This window comes from Chaetodon trifascialis, chromosome 3, assembly GCF_039877785.1.
Source record: "Chaetodon trifascialis isolate fChaTrf1 chromosome 3, fChaTrf1.hap1, whole genome shotgun sequence".
NCBI classification, from domain to species: domain Eukaryota; kingdom Metazoa; phylum Chordata; class Actinopteri; order Chaetodontiformes; family Chaetodontidae; genus Chaetodon; species Chaetodon trifascialis.
Genome location: NC_092058.1, coordinates 10,164,181 through 10,184,944, shown reverse-complemented (window position 1 = coordinate 10,184,944; position 20,764 = coordinate 10,164,181). Strand labels below are relative to the sequence as shown.

General features: G+C 40.2%; 1 protein-coding gene across 1 annotated transcript in view; it reads right to left on the bottom strand.

Annotated features, from left to right (window-relative positions):
- Positions 1-3,592: 3,592 nt before the first annotated feature.
- LOC139329520 (A-type voltage-gated potassium channel KCND3-like) overlaps positions 3,593-20,764 on the bottom strand; it is an 83,551-nt gene continuing 66,379 nt past the window's right edge. The window contains exons 4-7 of the mRNA XM_070959891.1: positions 15,204-15,305; positions 8,904-8,996; positions 7,970-8,214; positions 3,593-6,189 (exon numbers count right to left, since the gene is read on the bottom strand). Of these exons, the coding sequence (XP_070815992.1) occupies positions 5,952-6,189; positions 7,970-8,214; positions 8,904-8,996; positions 15,204-15,305 (678 nt within the window). The 3' untranslated portion in view covers positions 3,593-5,951. The remainder of the gene's footprint in view (positions 6,190-7,969; positions 8,215-8,903; positions 8,997-15,203; positions 15,306-20,764) is intronic.

Here is a 20,764-nt window from a genome sequence, read left to right as displayed (position 1 = left end):
TCCTCTCTGACAGTAATGTCATCCCTTTCATGAGGTTTGGGAAACAGTAAAAAGTGCTCATTTTGAGTCCATGTATAGAGAGAAGAATCCTCTGCTATACATCAGTTTGGTTGCTTTGACAGCAGCTGATCATCTCAAACTCACACTGGGCTGGAAAACTAGAGCAAGGTTGTACTCGCACCACTAGCTGGCATCGAGTTTCACTAATAAAATCAAAAAAGTTCTTCCATGCATGAGCACACCAGAGTCCTGCTGGACCCTCAATTTATCGTCAATTTGTAAGCACAATCATTTGAGAAACGTGATGCTGCCACCATCTGCGACCTGTGTGCAAGCAGAGCGTCTCAGTGATGTGACTTCATGACTGCGAGTCAATCAGAGCTCTGAGAGGTGATCGTGACTTCAGGACCAGTCAGCCCTATTTCAAGTTCATCTAAATGATGCATCTGGTCCATTAATGCTTCTGTACATTATTTATCTCTTTGAGTTACGTCACTTCTCTGTGCTGCGGTGGTGAGAATAATTGGATGAGACGACTTGCTTTCATGTTGTAGATTTATGCTGTGATGATGCAGCGTCTGCCAGTTAATGACTGTCATTCCTAAACAGTGAAATGTGTTACAAAACCACGTCAGTGTCAGGTAATGCCTTTATATCATCCTGTTACATAAAGCAGCAACTGTTACTTAACATAAGAGAACTGATGAAATACATGATGATAAAAAAGAATACGAGGAATCCAATAACCTGAGTCATTACTCACCACTTGTTCATCAGTCAAATATATTAGATTTCTTATGAGGTGGCGATTGGTTAGGGATAAAGTACGTATAATAAGTTACATAATAAGTAGGTATAAGTAAAAACTATAGTTGTACTATAACTATAGTATAACTAACTAGAACTATATAAGTATATTCGTTGGTAGACTTCGTCAGTCAATTAGTCAAACAGCAGAAAGTCAATCTCAAGTTAATTTTGGTCATCAGTTAAATGTTTAAGTAATTTTTGAATGTTGGAGGACAGACTTTCCGTATTTCTCTTTTCTTCTTCTTCTCTTATATTTTCTCTCAGTAATTAGAGTTCACACTATGTCAAACACATCAGTTTAAACATGATGAAGTGGGGGTTATGCAAACAGTCATGATCATTGATGTAGTAAAGAAAGTGTGAGAAATGAACAGTACCTACATGATCTGTACTGGACTCACAGTAAACAACATGTGTGGCTCTAATCTGGTGTGAAATGAGAATATGGCCAATGTTTATTAACCTTTGGTGCCAGTTTGTCTTCTTAAAAACTGACTTTAATAGTGTTTGTGTACCAAAGGTATTAATACACTGCCACCTAAAGGTTGGGAGCTGTTACTACAAGACTTACAGTAATAAGTGATAAAAGCTGTTTTTTTGGAGCAACATGGTGACCTGTGGGCAGCTTTTACATTGATCCATGGGTAATATAATCTAATTATTTATTACATAACAATTACAGAGGACATTTTTCTGTACTGAATACTTTTGCTATTAATACTTAAAATATATTTTTCTGATTGCTTGCAGAATGTATGATACTTATACACTTTTACTTCAGTAACATGTTCAATACAGAACTTTTACATGTAACAAAGTATTTTTCTAGTGTGGTATTAGTACTTTTATTTAATCATGGGGTCTGAACGCTTCCTCTACCACTGCCTACAGGTTTAAGGTGCTGACCATGTACTGCATGTCAGTCCAAATCTCTCTCCCCATTCATTTCCTGGCACACCTTTGTGTCAGGTCTCAGATTACCCCATAAAAAGTTGCTTTTAGGCATTTTATTGTGCAGCAGCACAATATCCAAGAGTACTGCATAAAACTGAAATAGCATCTTCTTTTATATACTTATATTTGATGCTGTGCTTGAATCATGTCTCCCACAGAGAAGCTGATATGTGAAGCAGTTGGATGTGTGGGTTTTTATGTCCAAACTGAGTTAGTCATGCCTGTTTGAGTCATCCAGTCCTTCTGTGTGATGACATCTGACAGACAACCACTAATGACGGCTCTGATAAGCTGCGAAAGATCAGAGTAACTCATGTGGCCGGCAGTGAGCCGGCAGTGAAACACCTGGTTAAATGCATGCAACTGGTGTTTAAGAGGTGTGTCAGAAGCGTAACTTCCCTTTGACTTTGTGAATCACGATGCAGCCTTTAGATGTTGTTTTTGCTTGGTTTTTTGTTGAGTTCTGCGTCTTCGTTTTTTGCTGAGCTGCAGAAGCAGTCATGTAATATTTCTTCATTTCCAGTGCCGTGTCCAGACGTTTTGGACTGGGGAGGCTCAAGCACTGGCTGATGCAGGGGTGGCATGAGGTACGCTTACACACACACACACACACACACACACACACACACACACACACACACACACACACACACACACACACACACACACACACACACACACACACACACAATCGTGTTTCCATCACTTTTGAAGACATTACACAGACTTAATTAATTAATTTCCTGGAGACTGACTCTAACCATAAGTGTAACCACTGCTTGCCTAAATCCAACGTGAACCCGAGTCTTCACTCTAACATTTAATCATTAACATCTTGTGGGCTTGTGTTTTGTCTACCTAAATAAGATGAGTCCCCACAGTGTGGTATGTAATAGCATTAATTTACCTTTTCTCTTATCTACTTTAATGACTGACATTACAGTACCTTACAGTTTCATATATTCCTGTATTTAAAATTTAAAAATATAAATAGTTTAACTACTAGAAGTAGAAAAGAAAACGAGGCACATTCAAAAACTATTCATACAGCTGATTGAACATAAGTCCCGCCTCTCACTTGGCAGATAGCCAATCATACTTTAGGATTATGGTGCGGCAGTTCGTGTGGCCAATCAGATTTCAGTGGTGGCCCCCTGCTCATTTTGTGGCTCCAGTTTGGATTTTTCTTACTGAAGATAATAATTGTGTTCTGAGTTACTTGACCATATTTAGTTAAGATGTATTATGAGCACACCATACATCTGTCATTAATTACTGGAGTATGATACTTTGTGTTGTATGAAGTGAGAAATGTCTCAAAACTGTGTTTCCAATATCAAAAAATTACTTATGTTTCAAAAGTTAAAGACAGTAGGTCCTGAAACATACTTTTTTTAAATGTCACTCAGAATTCATATTTTCCAATCATAAACTCTGTTAAAGCTTTAACTCTTGACATGATGTTCAATCACAGTATGATGATAGGTGATGCGTTAACATGTTAGTATCAAGTGTTTGTATTGAAAAAGCCTATTACAGTTCAGACACATTAGTGTTGTAGGTAATCACTGAATAAAGTAATCCTTTAACAAAAGATGAATTGTGTACTATGCTGCCATCTAGTGACACATGTACACACATGCACATACACACATTAGTGGCTTGTTTGGTTTGTTTGGTTTGTTTAAGTACAGAAGACAGTACACAATGATCAAAACTGACATTTAGCATTAGCTCAATCCCTGGAAACTCAGGATTGAGCTGTCGGATAGTAAAAACAAAAAGCTACGTTGGTGACAGGAGCAAGAAGAAACTCGACACTCGGTTGTTGTGGCAGATTTTAATTTTCATCTGACACGTCATCATTGTTATAACAAATAAACTGACAGAGTACTGTAAACACAGCAAACAGACAGAAAAGCTCCGTTCAAAAGGATAAAAAGATAAGAAACAACACAAACAGCAATGCCAAGACTTTTAAAAAAGTGACCCCCACAATGCCTTTTGAAGTCCATCAGACAGTCGTCACACTGGTGTGAGAAGTGCTTTCTGTTGAAGCATGATGGTGATCTATGGTACTGCAAAAAAGCCCTAATGTGTCCATACGGCATCAGCGGAAACCGAGATCCAACTTATGAACACCACGACAGAGCGGCCGCTCGTTATTTTCAGCACTAACAGTGAGAAGAAAAGTTATCTAAAGGGCTTGTATTTTTTTATATAGCAGCATAAAGAACATGACAAAATACAGAAATGCAACACAAAGTCTACCAATACAGCAAAAACAGCTTCACGTGGTACTTCATGATGGAAAAACACATGAAGTCGAACTGAAGTTTCCACTTTAGCAAAACAAACAAATAAACACAATGTTTATTTCATACAGATAAACCAATAACACGTGAGTAGTCACAAAGTATTTCAAACACCAGGCGTCTATCAGCTTTAAATGAGCAACAATGAGCAGCCGGCAGGGATATAAATAACGTATCGATGCAGGAGTAAGGCCGTAAACCAGTCAGTTTGATTCATTTTCACTTTCAGGGTCGGAAAGCGTCTTTGCTGCCATCTTGTGACCATCTTTGAGACCATCAGGTGAGATTATCATGAGCCGCTTCATGAATATTCTTAGATTCAAAGCTCTTCATTGACTTTGGAAGCAGTTCAACAAAACAATCCCAACTCAAAGTCCACCTGTTCTGACGCCTGTTGCTAAAGCTTTCAACCACATCACATGTTCTTCATCAGCTTGGCTGTCCTGGAGATGGATCTGTTGACATCAGCAGCTGCTTTTTTTTTTTTTTTTTTTTGATCCAAGTTGACTTCAAATTCAAGCAAACTTTCTGCATGTCGCAGATCCCTCTCCATGACAACTCGTATGGTTGAAAACTCTGGAAAAGCGAGTAAGGGGACCTTGAGTTGGGATTATTCTGTCACACGGGCGCATTGCTTTGTGTTCTCATTAATGTTGCATGTGCACACTCATTTAAAACTCACATTTAGCTGTTAGAAACTGTCAGGAAAACACATTTACTCACAATGTCACTCCCTGAACAGTTTAGTCAGCTGTGAAATATATTTAGTCGTGGACATTTGAACTCAAGACACAAAATGGTACAACTGAAGGCAACCAGTTTGGGAATTTGTTCATCTGTCAAGAGGGAAAACGAGAGAGAAGATGAGAAAATAAGATTTCTAGTCGATACAAGAACCCAAAACCATTAGTGCGTTTGCATATTTTATCCTTGTGCTGCTGGAAATAGTCCCAAGCAAATATACTTTTAACTCCTGTTGGAGTGATGTTTGCAGTGCGTCTGTGTTCAAGGGAATTACTCAGCTTTTAGAAATGAAAAATGTTTTGTAAAGCCTTTTTAAAACGAGTGTCTTCAGTGGGAACTAATGGCCCCTGAGAGGTCAGCTCGAGGGTTATGATGAATCACTTTATGTCTCCTCAGTATGAGCTATGATGTTATGAAGAGAGTGTCAACCTCCAGTCAGAAATCTAAACATGAAGCAACTAAAAAACAAACCAGAACACTCTTTTCAGTCTCACTCAAGTTTCAGCGGTGCGATATTATGGAGCATCGGGTGCAGTGATTTTTCAAATGATGCTGTAAAGAAAACTAAAACTGTTTTCAACTGTTTTTTCTTTTCTCAAAATACTCAAGACAAACGACACATAACACAAACAAGACCAGTCAAATTCAAGTAAACACAGTCAACACTTTTCTTCTTCTTTTAATTTAAAGTCAACAGAATATCCCTTTCATTATTTCACTGTGAACTCACTTTAAATGTACGGTCAATTTGTAGGATGTGATATGCTAATTGCACAATCTTTTTTCCACAGTACCTGCTGTAAAACACCTGTACTGCTGTTAGAAACTATTAGAAATGCAGCGATTCTGTCCGTATCTACAGTGAATACACGACGTGACGAGTGCGTGACTCTCGGTTCACATATCTACAATCCTCTACCTCTGAAATGTCTCCACATCATCTGTCTTCTCTAAAACACCAACTGGTGACTCCTCCGTAGAACAGTGCTCTTCCTATGGACCCTGTGGGACGGGACATGGTGCGTCCTTAAAGGTAGTGTGACCTGCTTTGCCTCCTCCTCCTCCTCTTCTTCCTCTTCCTCCTTTCTTTCCTCTTGTTGGGTTGACTTGCATCCATCAGCCAGACAGTCACAGAGCAGAGACTTTCACGATGTTGGTGCCAGCTGAGCTTGTTGTGGTCTGGATGCTGGGAGTTGCAGGATGTCCCGGGGGAGGGGGCGGCCTCCTCTGCGGGGGCCCGTGGAGGCCATCGCCATCAGGGGTCAAAGCCGGGGGCGTCGGGAGGCTGATGATGGCTGTTGTGATCCGGCCGCCTTTGCAGTTGATCCTGCCGCTGTTGTCGGTTTTCAGGTTGAGGTTCGAACGACTGGAGAGAGAAAAGAAAGAGAGAATATGTACAACTTTGAACCCAAAACGTAAAGAAAAACAGGATGCAATCATTGGTAAACAAACTGCGTTTACCGAATTGTTCCTGAACTCATGTAGTAATATCCTTTATCCAATCACGTGTTCACATAGTGGTGAACCTCGCTCCATCCTCGCTTGTGAACGACTGAGCCTTTCCATGATGGCCCTTTCATACCCAATCATGACACTATCACCTGTTACCAATGAACCTGTTTACCTGTGGAATGATCCAAACAGGTGTCGAATATTAAATACTGTCTTTGTTTTCTTTTGAGTGTATGTATAAAGGGGTTAGTAATTTATTGTTTTATTTGTTTGACAGCATCCAAACCTTTTTGAAATCAGGTTTATACAGCTGCATGTATAATGTACATCTACCCAAACCATAGGAGTAGTGAACACACCACGGTGACTTTAACAGCTTTCTTCATGCAGTAAAAAAAAGCTGTTAAAAAAGTGACCACTATAATCTCTGCATAGAGTAATGTGGGAGATAATGCTGTCTATAAGATGAAGTACATAACAGGACTCAGACTATTACATGAACAAATCAAACTGAGCCATTAACAATAAAAAACTTTGCAGGATCCCATAAACACATTTTCCAGACATTTCCTGTTCCTGCATATCATGAACCTTAGATGTCCCTATGTGATCCCTGTTTGTTGTAGTTATGAACTTATTATTACCTGTTATTAATCAAGTAAATATCATTTTAATAAGTTCTTTATTGATGCATGTTTATTATTGATGCAAGTTCAGCCAACATATGATTATCCAATGAATCAAATTTAATTAAAAAAATGAAAGTATTTAGCGCGGCACGGTGGGGCAGCAGGTAGTGCACTTGTCTCACAGCAAGAAGGTTGCCGGTTCGATCCCCAGGGCGAGGCCTTTCTGTGTGAAGTTTGCATGTTCTGGGTTCTCTCTGGGCACTCCGGCTTCCTCCCACAGACTAAAAACATGCTCATTAGGTTAATCTGTGACTCTAAAATTGTCCTTAGGTGTGAGCGTGAGCGTGAATGGTTGTATGTCTCTGTATGTTGCCCTGCGATCGGCTGGCGACCGGTTCAGGGTGTACCCCGCCTCTCGCCCCGTTGACAGCTGGGATAGGCTCCAGCCCCCCGCAACCCCGAAAGGGATAGTCGGGTATAGAAAAGTGGATGAAAGTATTTAATTTCAATACAGGAAGTCAAGGTAACGTCACTGTGTACCCGGGGTAATTATATCCAATTCAACTTTATGTATTAAGTTTAGTTTTAAGAGGTGTGCTGACGTCTGCCTTGCACGTATGTTTTTCTGGTATATCGTTTATAGTGCCGGCTATTGCTGTTATTCTTTGCTTATACACTTATTTGTAATATATTATCATAATATATATTATATATGTATTATACTGTATATTATAATACATATTATGTAACTATATGCTTAGTTATATTTTTAACAATTGCATTGTTCTATGTCTATATACTTAGTTATATTTTAAGAACATTCTTTTCTCTTAGTTTTATTCTCATCCTTATTCTTCTTTATTGGATATATTCATCATCACATTCATATAGACATCTTTTCCTCATTCAGAGGAAGGTAGACAAGCTGATGACGTCCACTGAATACACTCAGAGGAGAAATTTTGGCAAATAAAAGTGAACCATTCAACATGCACAAGTGAGAAAAGTCCCAAAGTTGGCAGAATTCAGGCACCCCCCCATGTTTCTGCTGTCTCCTCTGCTTACCTGGCGGTGTGTGATGGAGGGTCACCACACTGTATGTGGATGGCACTGAGCTCCTGCAGGGGGCCCTGGTGGGTGGAGGGCAGGCTGGCGTTGGGCAGAGGAGTGTTTCTCTTTACCCTGCGGCCACAGCAGGTCCCCACAGAGCTGTCGTGGCTGGATACAGAGGGGCTGCGTGATGGGTACGTCTGGAGCGCCGTTTCCAAACAGTTCTGCTCGTACATCTGCTCGTCCACAAACTCATGAGCCTGCAGAGAAGAGACAGGACGATGGTTTGAATAGACAGGGGGAGTGGGTGCAGAGAGGGAGTTAGTATAGAAATATATAAACAAATAAACCAAAGAAAGATGATTATAAATGACAAACTAACAGTAAAACTATCATTCACACATGGCCCAGTTAGTGTATCTGCTGACTGGAGAGCAGATTCAGTGTCACTGTTGTACACGGATCTATGGTTTTTTTGACATCAAAGCTTTCTGCAAATCAAATTCAACACTTTAAAAGATTACACCGACTCACAGAACATCCAGATCAGTGCGTGCAGACTCGGGATTAACTCCCTGGAGGTTTACATATCTGCCCACGCTGTTTGTGTAACGATTCACGATGGCATACAGGTGTGTAACACAAGCCTGGCCACCTCAGACAATCAATATTCAGGTTCAAATGTCATAGGAATATATGCTAAATACCAGAGAGCAAGATACATAGGAAATAATGTAAGCAATGAAGGAAAAAAAGGAAATGAAATACACATTTTTTGCAGGTTGAGACTTCTTCTAATTATGTGTTTATCTTGCCTTTTTTCCCCTTTATTAGACTGGTTTAAAGTGTCGTTATCATAAGACAATACGTGTTCAACCTTTGCAGCCTCACTAATGTACAGTAAGTGGTGGATGTTTAAAGAGATGGAATCACAGAGAAGTGTACCCACAGTGGTTTTCTCCAGACAGTGCAGTAGGTGGTGGTGTTGGATCTCTAACAGAGAGATGGACTTAGCCAGCTTCTGCTCATCCTCTTCTGTATCCTTAATAAGCAACACACAAAAGACACACACACACATACACACACTTGATGAATGTTGACAAATTACATTGTTGGTGTATCCTTGTCACTCATTAGCGGCTCTGGTGCTGAAAGGACTCTTTGATACACTTTGTCATCAGTGACGTGTTCTGCTTCGTGTCTCCCATTATAAACTGAACTATTTCGGTTCATGCTTGTTTGTTTCGTTCTCCTTATGAGCAGGTAGCCAACAAACTCCTGCTGCTTGCTTTCAAATAACTGGCTAGCCATTGAGTTGCATTATGGACCACAGTTCTGCTCGCTGTGGATTGATCCCTCAGCCTTGGCAAGTGATTTGTTTCTGATTAATTTTCTCTATTGTGCATCTTTTGAGCCATTAATACCATGATTGCCTTTGGTTTGGTTCCTTGTGTAAGCAGATTGCAGAAAGACCCCCGCCCCCCGCAGCTTATTGAACTAATAAAATATAAATTCTAAAACCGTGTTGCTGCCAGCTCTATTGCTTAACTAAATAAGTAGGTACCACTGGGTGTTATGTGATGTTCCAGGCAGCTGAACAGTTATTGATGTATGAAGCTTCAGAAAGAGGAAAAATAAGAAAAACAGAAAAAGAAACTTATGGAACCGTTTTCTGGTGTTTCTCCAAGCGGGACTTGGTTTCAAAGCTCGGGCTCCAATATAGCTTAGTCTCAAAGTAATCACAATTGCCAAAAAACATGAAAACTGAAAACAAATTAATTCTCCCCCCACAGCGCACATTGTTACTCAAAGGATTTGGGTGGGTGGCGATCCAGCCCAAGGACTCTCATTCAGATTCCAGACACATGAACAATAGAGCGACGTGGGCACGAGAATACGCCTTCTCACGTCTCAATGTGTGGATTTTCCCTATGGAAAAGGTCCTACTAGACACCGCAGAGCAACACACTGAGACCCGTGTCAAGAGTTCTTTTCATGTAAAGAAAGACGTTGATTTTGATGAAGTCTGTCAGAAATATGACTCAGATAGTGCCTCTGAGGAAGTTTTTCTTTTCGCATTATCTTAATATGTAAAGAAAGGAAATCAGTTTACTCAAGGAGTAAGGGAGCAGGTGATACAGATAAAACCCATCATGGTATGTGTAATATACAGTATACTGTATTATAGATGTGAATCGTGACAGACACATTTCTGAAATTTCTCTTTCTATTCTTTTTTTATATTAGTGCCAAATTACCAGATGGGGCTGTCTATTTTTGGCTCACCCAGGGAATTAAATACCTGATAAATCAAGGTATTTCATCAAATAGCCTATATTCAGGACCATGTCACCATCCTGAATGACGATCACGCAGAGCTTGGACATTTCAGTCACAGATGCCCGTATTTGATTTTGACCTAAATGGAGGAGATGTGTCTTTACTGTGATTAATACATTTTATGTTACTTTACTCATATTAACTTTATAGCCTGGCGTCATTTTTTTTTTCACCTTAAAGACCATTTGTGAGTTTGCAACATCCTTTCTAAGAGCAAATTTTATAAGCAGACTTGTGATTTAAATGTCCAGCTTCCTGGAGGTATTCAAACAACACAGTGATGTGTAGCAAACGGTCCTGGATCAGTGTCATCAGGTGGATGTTGTTGATGTAAATGTGCTCTGTAAACTCCAATATCGGCATAAATCAGTCCTACTCACTGATTTGCAGCAGTCCAGACCAAATCTCTTGAGGTCAACATATTTCTATTGTCTCATGACACACACACACACACACACACACACACACACACACACACACACACACACACACACATATATATAAATATATATACATATAAATGTATATCATGGCGTCCAACACTAGCTGCTGTGGAAAAGTGCCCAAGAAAATGCCCGATAATTAGACTGACTGGTTGGTTCCTTCATTCAATTCAAGATCTGTTATTTCTGCAAGTCAGCTTACAATCATCCATTCTGGGTGGCTGATGTTACGATATATATGAGATCATGTACATTTGTCAACAGTCAGAAATTCTCTGTGGGTGTATTAGACGATTCTGGCAATGCTGCAATTCAATGAGCAGAGCTGCTTTGTGGTTGTATTGGATTTTTATATGAGTTCTGCATTAATGTGATAACTTTTATTTGTCAAACATTTAATTTGCTGTGTTTGTTAAAAGCAGATAACTGGCCATCTGGTTACTTTATCCATCAGCACAATATTCACTCCTTTTATATGTTGATATATGATGACATAAACCATGATAGAGGATTTTATTTATATTGCCCATTCCTAAAACACATGTAGCTAAGTTGAGCTCATCTGCATTTGTTTCCATTTTTTTTGGATTATTGGCACGGGAACAGGATTATGACTCCCTTGCTCCTTCTCGACAAACTTGATTGGTCCAGCTGTCTGTTGTCAATGAGCGCTACACCAGACGTGTTTGATTGAAATCAAAAACAATCTTGTCGCTCAAAAGTGGAAAATTAAGTAAATGACACCCAAAGCAATAAAGCTGTCAGGTCTTTGTATGCAAAGTTCTCATAAAACTTTACAGGATTATCAATAAATCACCCTCTATGATAATGGGCCTGTGATCTGGCAAACAAATAAATGTCCGTCAAAAGATTAAAAAGCCTTCAGGGAAAACTGAAAAGACCAGCAGACCAGAACCTCTAATCTAACTATAGGCTATGAGCGAACCAGTCATTTTGTCATATATCCCCACTCACTCCCACCCCAGCCTCACGCAGCGACTGACTGACAGCAGTGACACCACTGTAATTTGATGCGCCAGGACTCTGGCAGCCTCATCACACACATGCAGAGGGATGGGGGTCGCTCAGCACTCACAGATGGCATTTATATGATAATTCTAACCACTTCCAGACACCCATGAGCTTTCACACTGGACTCGATTAGATCCAAATGGATTTTCGTAACCATCTGCAAGAAGGGGAGTGTGTCAGTGAAAGCAAGAGTGATGGACTGCATGGGAGGGATATAGGCAATTTGCTCACGCATTACCAAACACATTTTTCCATGGTGGTGACGAGATAAAAAAAGGGGGAGTAAAAAGTGGAGGTAAAGATGGTGGTGGACGCTCACTTTAAAAAGTAGAAAGTTGGCTGATGTCTACAAGTGGTCATAAAGAGAAGGACATGCAATCTTGATGTGGACTGTGAGACTTTTGCATATAAATGAAGTCCATTACATTCAAGCTCTTGCCAAACAAGGAACAATAGGCAATTAAGCCCATCACTGGCAGGTAAATCTCTCTGTATTTTGCAGTTTTACCGAAGTTTTAAAATCTGGTGCAGGTGCACTGGACGTGATTCATTTTATGTCAGCCAGCAATGATTGGTTTACCAGTGCTGAAGGGGGGGGAACCACTGTAGAGCAGTGACGGAGTAGACTATAGCAACAAGAAGTATGGTGGATCTATATGTTTTATATTTTCAGTATATTAAGTGGACAGAGCTTCTGGATCTGAATACGTAAGCAACTGCATTCTTTCTAAAGGCCAGCAGGAGGGACAAGTGGTTTTAGAAATAAGTTAAATTATATGTTTGCTTATGAGAAAATTACCCATAGGCCCCGTTTACACAACAACACTTGCGGGTGAAAACGACAAAATATTTTATCGGATGTGCCTTTTGTTTAGACAGCGACAGCGTTTTTGGGGCTTAAAAACGCAAAAAAGTGAAACCCCCCTCCAGAGTGGAAATCTTAACGCTCCACAGTCGCATTCCCGTCTAAAGGGTAAAAATGCGAAAGTGCTCCGATCTGCCAGAGCCCGTCCCTTACATTCTCTGATTCCACCTACTTTTGCGTCACCATATGCATGCAGATTTCCCCCTAAAAAACGCTTGTCTAAATGCAGAATAAAAAGTGAGAACGCAACGTCACTTTTACGTTTTCTGTTCAGATAGTTTCCGTGTAATGATGAAGGTGTTCAAAGCCATCGTAAAATATCTATAAACACGGTGCATTATATCATTATTACTGCTGCAAACAAATTGTTTCAAATATTTTGTTGTGAAGTCTGGTTTCCAGAGATGAGTAGGGGTGGGCAAAAATATCGATATGGCAATATATCCTGATACTTTGTCTTCCGATTCAATATCAATATTCAAAATTTGAATATCGATATTTTTTCAATTAATATATCATATTTCAGACGGATTGTAAGTCCAGTACGACTTCCGCGGGTGTTGCTGTACCGCTACCTCACTGCAAGGCACTCTTCCTCTTCTTCTTCTTCTCTTTTTTTCCCCTGGCGGTTGCAGTGAGGAGGTGGAGCCAGAAAAAAACAAGCAAGCATGGCTGGTAACGTTAAACTAGAGACGCCCTCGAACTTTAAGGCAGATGTTTGGAGGTATTTGGATTCCAAAGGAAAGGAGAAACACACAGTGAGCTGGACAAAGAGTACGCTCTTTGCAAACACTGTTTCGCTCCCATTAGATATTCGGGTAACAACAAACTTGCGAACTCATTTAGCACGACACCACCCTGACATATTAGCGCAGCTCATGTTGTTCATGCAAATATGTTGTAACTTGCACTTAGTTACAATATAGTTACAATAAAATGGCATGGATAATTTGAATTACATTGTTTTGACTCAGTTTGTCCCATGAATTATCACTATTATCTGATGTACATACAACTCAGATTTTAAGATGCATAATGCCTTTTACGTTTTTCAGTGAACTATGTAGAATATCGCAATATATCGCAAAATTGGGATATCACAATATCATATCGCATCGTGACTCAAGTATCGTGATGCATATCGTATCGTGAGGTCCTTGGCAATACCCACCCCTAGAGATGAGTGGTGGAAAGAGATGGACAGGATAGAGGAGTAATACAAAAAAGAAATGAGACATGCTGAGATTATTAAGAGAGAAATCAAAGAGCTGAAAAGGTCATGGAACAAAGTCGGGACCATTAAACAGGCTATGTGGTCTGTTCGCTGTTCAAAAATCTGCCTACTCATTTTAAGACAATTACCAAAACAGCTAAATGAGGCTGTCAGTCAGATTTATATAACTGTGAAAAATGGCCCTTTGGTTTACTCTCTGGTGCCCAAACTATGACAGAAGATGCTGGAGCAATATCTTTACTTCTGGAACCATGCCATTGAAACGCACCTGACCACCGACCTTCTGATAAGTGAACGACCGCTCTACCTCCCGAGCCACAGCCTCCATCTTTAAGCATGCTTTCCAGTGCGCCTGTGTGTTGCCTAATGGTTCTGCTTTCTAAATGTCCCTGTAAAGCTACACTGCATGTTGGACGGATGATTGTTATAGCTAAATTATGTGTGGTGTATGCAGTAACTGTTTTATAAAAGCAATAAGCCTGAGACACTGTGGTTTGTAGTGATTTTAGAACAGATGAACAACAACCCTCAGCTGTTCTAAAATCACTGCAAACCACAGCCTCTCGGGGCTTATTGCTTCAAAAGAGGAGGAAAGATAGAAACATTGTGTACCTTTGCATGAAGAGGAGCTGGGGTAAGTGTAAGATTGAAGTGTTGTCCATTGTCTCATTGCTCACCGGTGCAGTTTTGAAGTTTGCTGCAGCCTCTTTCAATGCACTAACCGTCTAATTATCACCAACAGCAACAAAACAAGCAAATAAAGTAAAAACAACCTCTGTTTTCTGCCAGCTTTACAGTCACGGATTAAATCAAGTTTAGGACTGAAAGACAACTAAGAAAAGTACTTTGTGTGATTACACTGATTACTCCCGCATGGAGGATTATAGGCATAACTCCTCTGCTATCACCCCTGCCCTGTATAGCAACAAGAATGTAATGACTCCAACTTCTGCTGCTCCTTTATAGCCTCTAAATGACTTCTAAATTGTCCTTTGGTTAATTATGGCAGTAATTGTTTGTCATTTTCTGTGTGTGTAGATGTGTGCTGTGTGTGTGTGTGTGTGTGTGTGTGTGTGTGTGTGTGTGTGTGTGTGTGTGTGTGTGTGTAGCTCCGTGTATACTGCTGATGTGAAGTTGCTGCTTCCAAGCTATTGAGTTGCACTGAACTGAAATAATTAGTAGCAGGATGTTTGACAAGGAACAATATGATTAATCTCTCATACTGAATTACAGTCTGCTGATATTTCATGTCATTTTTAATGAACACATTTGAGAAGACTTCGCAGTAATCATCACGCCCACTTCAGTGTTCAGAAGGTCAGAGGTCTTTCTCACCGTCAGCTCCAGCAGTTCGTTGAGCAGTCCGTTGCGCTTGCTTTGGATGAAGGCGTTGGCGCTGCCGGACTTGGATATTCTTATCCTGGCCAGTCTGGCTTTCTGGGCGTGGGAAGAAGAAGAGGTCACAGCATCAGACAGGGTGGGTGGGAGGTAACAGAAGATGACTAATGCTTTGTTTAATGGTGAGAATCTGGCAACTCATCACTCAAGCTCTGTAGTAATTTTCACAGCTTCAGCTGTACTGCTTATACCCCCTTAATTTCAGATGTTTACATGCATGACCACAGAACTCGATGGAACTTATTCCATCTGAATTATCTGGCCACAAGTATGTGGACACCCAAATATTAAACCTATATGTAACCTTTCAACATTTCAGTCCATTTCAGGCCAGGCCACTGGCATGCTGCTGTAACAGCCTCCACTGTTCTTCTGCTGCCATTCAGTGGTGTTGTGTGGGGTTGAAGTCAGGGCTCTGTGCAAACCCGTCAAGTTATTCCACATGACACTGGGAAAAAAACAATTCAACTGGACCCTGTTTGTAAGCAGCAGTATTGTCATAGTGTCACATATTGTTGCCAGGGAGGTGGAAGCACACCACTGGGAAAAACATAAGAGTTTGCTTACTTTGTAACTAAGGGCAAAGCCAAGGCATGAAAAACATGCAGCTGAAACAGCTAGTCCGTTAATCAGTTAGCTGATCAACTGAAAATTCATTGGCAAATACATGTTATTTCAGTAATTATCAAGCAAAAATCCATATCATTACATGTACATATATATATATATATGCATACACATAGCTTCTCTGGTTCTAGCTCTTGCAATGTGAGGATGAGCTGCTACTCTTTATATGTATGTTTTAGGAAAATGAATATCTTTGAGTTTTGTGCTGCACAAAACGAGGTCTGAAGACGTCATCTTGGGATTCTTGGGAGACTTTTTTCACTATTTTCTGACTTTTATTAGACAAAAAACAAACAAACAAACAAAAAAAACAACAACTGTCTAATCATCAAAGCAAATAATGGTCAAGAGAGCTGAGCATGAAAATAACTGCTATTTGTAAGCCTAATGAGGACATCAGTGTTCAAATACTTTTGGCCATAAAAGGGATCAAAAGAAGATTTTCATTCAAAAACTCTTAAAATAGATGAATCCCACAATGTCATTAGATGTGATTCAATATTATTTTCGTTGACTTCTCAGACGATTTTTCATCTGGAAAATCAATCCTCATATTATCTGATGTTTGTATTTGACTTGTTCTGCCTTTTCTTGTTCCATTGATCCTGTATTATTCTAAATTGCCGTGTACTTCTAGCACAGATTTATGCCGACTCCAGTAAAAGCAGAAACCACTTTGTTGAAGCTAATGAGGATTCAAATAAACAATGAAGAATGTTTATTCCACTGTCGCTATTATAATGATGAATGAAAAGTCAGTCTTGTGTTTAACGTTTTACACTTACATCCTCCTCCCTGTCTACCATTAGGTGTAGTGGACAGATAAATGTGATAAAGCTTCCAAAAGAGAGATGTGATAACTGAACACAGCGAAGGAGACAGAGAGACAGACAGGAAATGAGAGAGAAATCCTGTAGGGAATTTCTTAAAATGAAGAGGATATTACTGTAGGATGACTCTATACAATATAAAGCTGCCTCAAGTGCTCCTGGACACGTAAGGTTAGGGATTTCTTTAACCTTGTCTAGCTGCTCTCTCTCCCCGATAAATGCATTTCAGAAATGGGGACGAGGCAGAGCAATATCTGCCTCCCGGACGCGAATCAAAAGTAATGGAATTAGTTTGGATGCTTCCGAATTTGTCCGTCAGACTGTAGATTCCTGTGAAGGTGTGAGGAATGCTGGAGACGGAGATGTAATAACGATGATTGTGTATGTACGTGTACAGTATGTGAAATGAAGAGAAAGTGTGTGTGTGTGTGTGTGTGTGTGTGTGGAGGGGACAATCTTTGACTGCTTCGGTTAAAGAGTGAATGAATTTGAAAGAGAAAGCGCTGTCGTGTGCTGGCTGCTTTTCTTATTGATCAAAAGCTCTACTTGACACAAAGAAAGAACAAAATATTAAAGAATAACTGCGAGTGCAAGAGCACTGCAACTGGTTGCACTGATGTAGTTTTGAGTATTTAGTCTTCTCCGAGCCCAAATGGTTGTCTGAGGAACCTTTAAGGCTGAGGTGATGAAATTCTGACGTTTTGGACGTGTGCACCACTCAAGTCTGGTCAAGTTTTCAGACAGAAGTTTAAGATCACAAGTGCTGGAACACCTAAACAATTAAATCGTTTATAAAAACAGATTTCATCACGGAGCAGTCGGGTGTATGTTATGATGCATGACACGCGCTGTGTCAACGTCTCCTAAGAGTTCCCCTTTAAAAACAGGTTATGAAAAGGGTAAAAACAGCTGAGCACTGCTTTACTTGGGGACTATTGTTAGCTGTGGATTAATATATGTTGAATTTACATTTGGTGCACTAGCAAGTATTCACAGCAGCAGTCAGACAGCAGATAATAAACTACATGTTTACAGTAATGAAAAACATGTCAAGTGCAACTGTCTGTGTCACTTTTGAGGTTTTTGGACATTGGTTGAGGGTGGTGAGGAAGCATTTCATGGCTGGAGAACGTCTTTGAGGTAAATTATGCTAAAATTACAGCCTGTTCAGAGACAGTCCAACTGGGCCTCCAGAGCACTCTGTCGCCCGGTGATGATGGATTCTTATGATTTTACTTTTTTCCCCCGTCAGTGGTCTTGGTTGACCGAGCAAATCAAGCCTATATGCTCCAACATTACCACCCACAGTCGGACAGTCAGACAGCCAGACTGCAGCAGTCCAGGGAAAAGGGAATGAAATGTTCGCTCTAAGACAAGTGAGCCTTGAAACTGCTGCATACGCAGACCGTTTCCTCTTTTATTTTTCTTTTCCCAATCAACCTCTCTCCTTCAGACTTTCTCCTTTGGCTGACCGTCTCCTTTGTGTTCTTGTCCGACCTCCTCCTCTCTTTCCTCTCTTGCTCTTGCTGTCGTCTTGTTTTTGCCCTCACGTCTCTGGTCTTGGGTCTTTTTTTAATCCTCGACAACCTGCCATCTTAGTGTGGCTCCACTTGACTTTGCTGTGCCATTACCGGTCTGACCTCAGTCCATTTACTGCCTCGACACTCACAGACACTCCGCTGATGCTACACCGCTGAGTTGTGCAGGAATAAAGAAAGAAACCTGTTTTCTTCTCTTGGGGAAGTTTCCTTTTCAACCTATCAGGGAATTAGGCACATTAGTATTAGGAGTTGTTTTCTGTGCCCTCTGTGGGTGACTGAACATGAAGAGGAGACATTGTACTCCCCCCCCCCACATACGACTGTAGTTACTAGGGAACGACTATCATTAAATCCAATTTAGATTCTCCATTTCTATTTTCTGACTGTGAAGCTACAATGAGTACATGAGAGGACCTTTTTGTAAAGTCAAATCCCCAGATGACTACATAATTGTAATGGGAGCCTGGAGCAGCCTGTTGTTAGATAAGAATGAAGACGAATGAGACCTACGGAGGAAGGGAAGGCCGGGAGAGACGGAGTAATAAAAGGAGGGATAGCGGATGAACAGGGTTAATATAAAACAGATCGCCTCGTTTCCCTCTTTTCCTCCTTTGTTTCCTTCTCCTTCTGTTCTCAAACTCATACCACAGGGTAAAACAAAGAGCATGTGTGGCTATTTCTGCACACTGGTGAAAAGCAGCTCACAGATGCACAGTAAATGTCTTGGTAACCCTTTATAGTTGTGGACATTTACCAGATAAACAGACGGTAAGAACAAAAAAATTACACAGACCAGTCCATCAAACCACTTAGCTGTACAACATGCATTTCACTTTCCTGGCTTAGCAAAGGACTCACAGTGTGTAAGAACAAGAAGATTATAAAGAATTTAGAGCTGCAACTTGGTTTAAATCTCTATATATTTCTATGCTTGGATCAATAAAGTCATATATTATGTATAGTTTTCCAAAAAATATCTATTGTTATCGATCTTAATGCTGTGAATACTTAGAAAATATAATTATGAAGTTAAGTCCACTCATAACTGCTCTGTGGCTTTGAACAATAGATGTTAAAATGTTGAACAGTTAAAAAATTCATTGCCTTTCTGACCTCTTGGCCATGTTAAAAGCTGCTTAGAATTTCTGATTTAACTTTATTGTTTTGGTTTGCTCTCAAGTGTTGCTTTCACCATAAACAGGCATTAGATTTCAGCAAAAGGCTCTGGAAAACCCACCGTGCACCATCCGCCCATGGACCAAACTTCAGACAGACAAACTTAGAGACTAGCAGGTGAACATAGTGGAGCAGCTAAAGAGCCAGATATTTCCCTCACGAGTTGGTGGAGACCAAAACATGGGCTGAGAAGTAAGCGAATATTGGACTTAGAGTTATAAGGTGGACAGAAATACAAATCCATAGAAAGCTCCACAACAACTACTCAGTGCACATTTGGCTAATAACACTATTCTGTTCAAGTACATGCCTTAGTTTGACCCATTCATTGCTCCAACTACTGTACTTACTTGAACTCAAAGAACAATACTAGGGGACTACAGTCCATGTAAGTGGCCCTGTCCACCAAAGCATTTTTTCCCAGCTGAAAACACCAGGCACTCTTCTGAAAATGCCCAGCTGGACTAAAAGGACTTTGGAGGTACACCGTTGCATGTTTTAAGTACATAATTTCATAGTTTGTATTGTCAACAAATACTAAACTGCAGCATACTTGCTGTGGCCATTGCTCTGGATGAAGGGAAGGCTGAAGCACAAAGAACAGATCGGCTGGTCAATGTGGGTTTGTGAGGTTTTGCTCTTGCTGAGCACCATCATTTAGTTCAAGAGCTGAAGTTTGATGGACCCTGGTTCAAGGAGTAGCCTTATTTTGTATGTTTGTATTTTGAAGTGCTGCTCTATTTGTCCTGGCCCTCCTCCACTGTAACGTTTATAAAGTGACAGTGACGAGTGTGTGTTTTGCCCAATGTTGAACATTTTTGAACTCTTGGTGACCATAAAAACAATAAATGCTGAGTACTTCCATTGCAAACAATTTAAAAAAATATGCTTAAGTGGACACGGCCCCTATGTATCAAACATATCAGGTCAGTGTTGGTCGTCAAAATGTTGATACTGTGCCTCCGTGACTGCAGCAAAAAAGCTGCAATAAAATGTAATTTCTTCTTAATTTTCATTTAATAACTCAATGATGCTTTTATAAATGAATTCCTCATTTTAAATAGGTTATGTGTCCCAGAGTTTTTCCTCTCACTAATTTAATGGGATGGATAAGCCACAGGAGCCGCTAACTCTAAAAGAACTTCATTAGCATGAGTTTTACCGTCCTGTTGTGGCCTAACACATACTTTACAACGACTGCCAAGAATGAGGGAAATTAAGTGTTTCCTTCAGGGGCAATGCCGAGTATCTGTAGAACATAACAGAAATGCTGCTAGAGTGAAAACAAAACATGTGTTGGACAAGGTTATTGCTGTGTTACGTG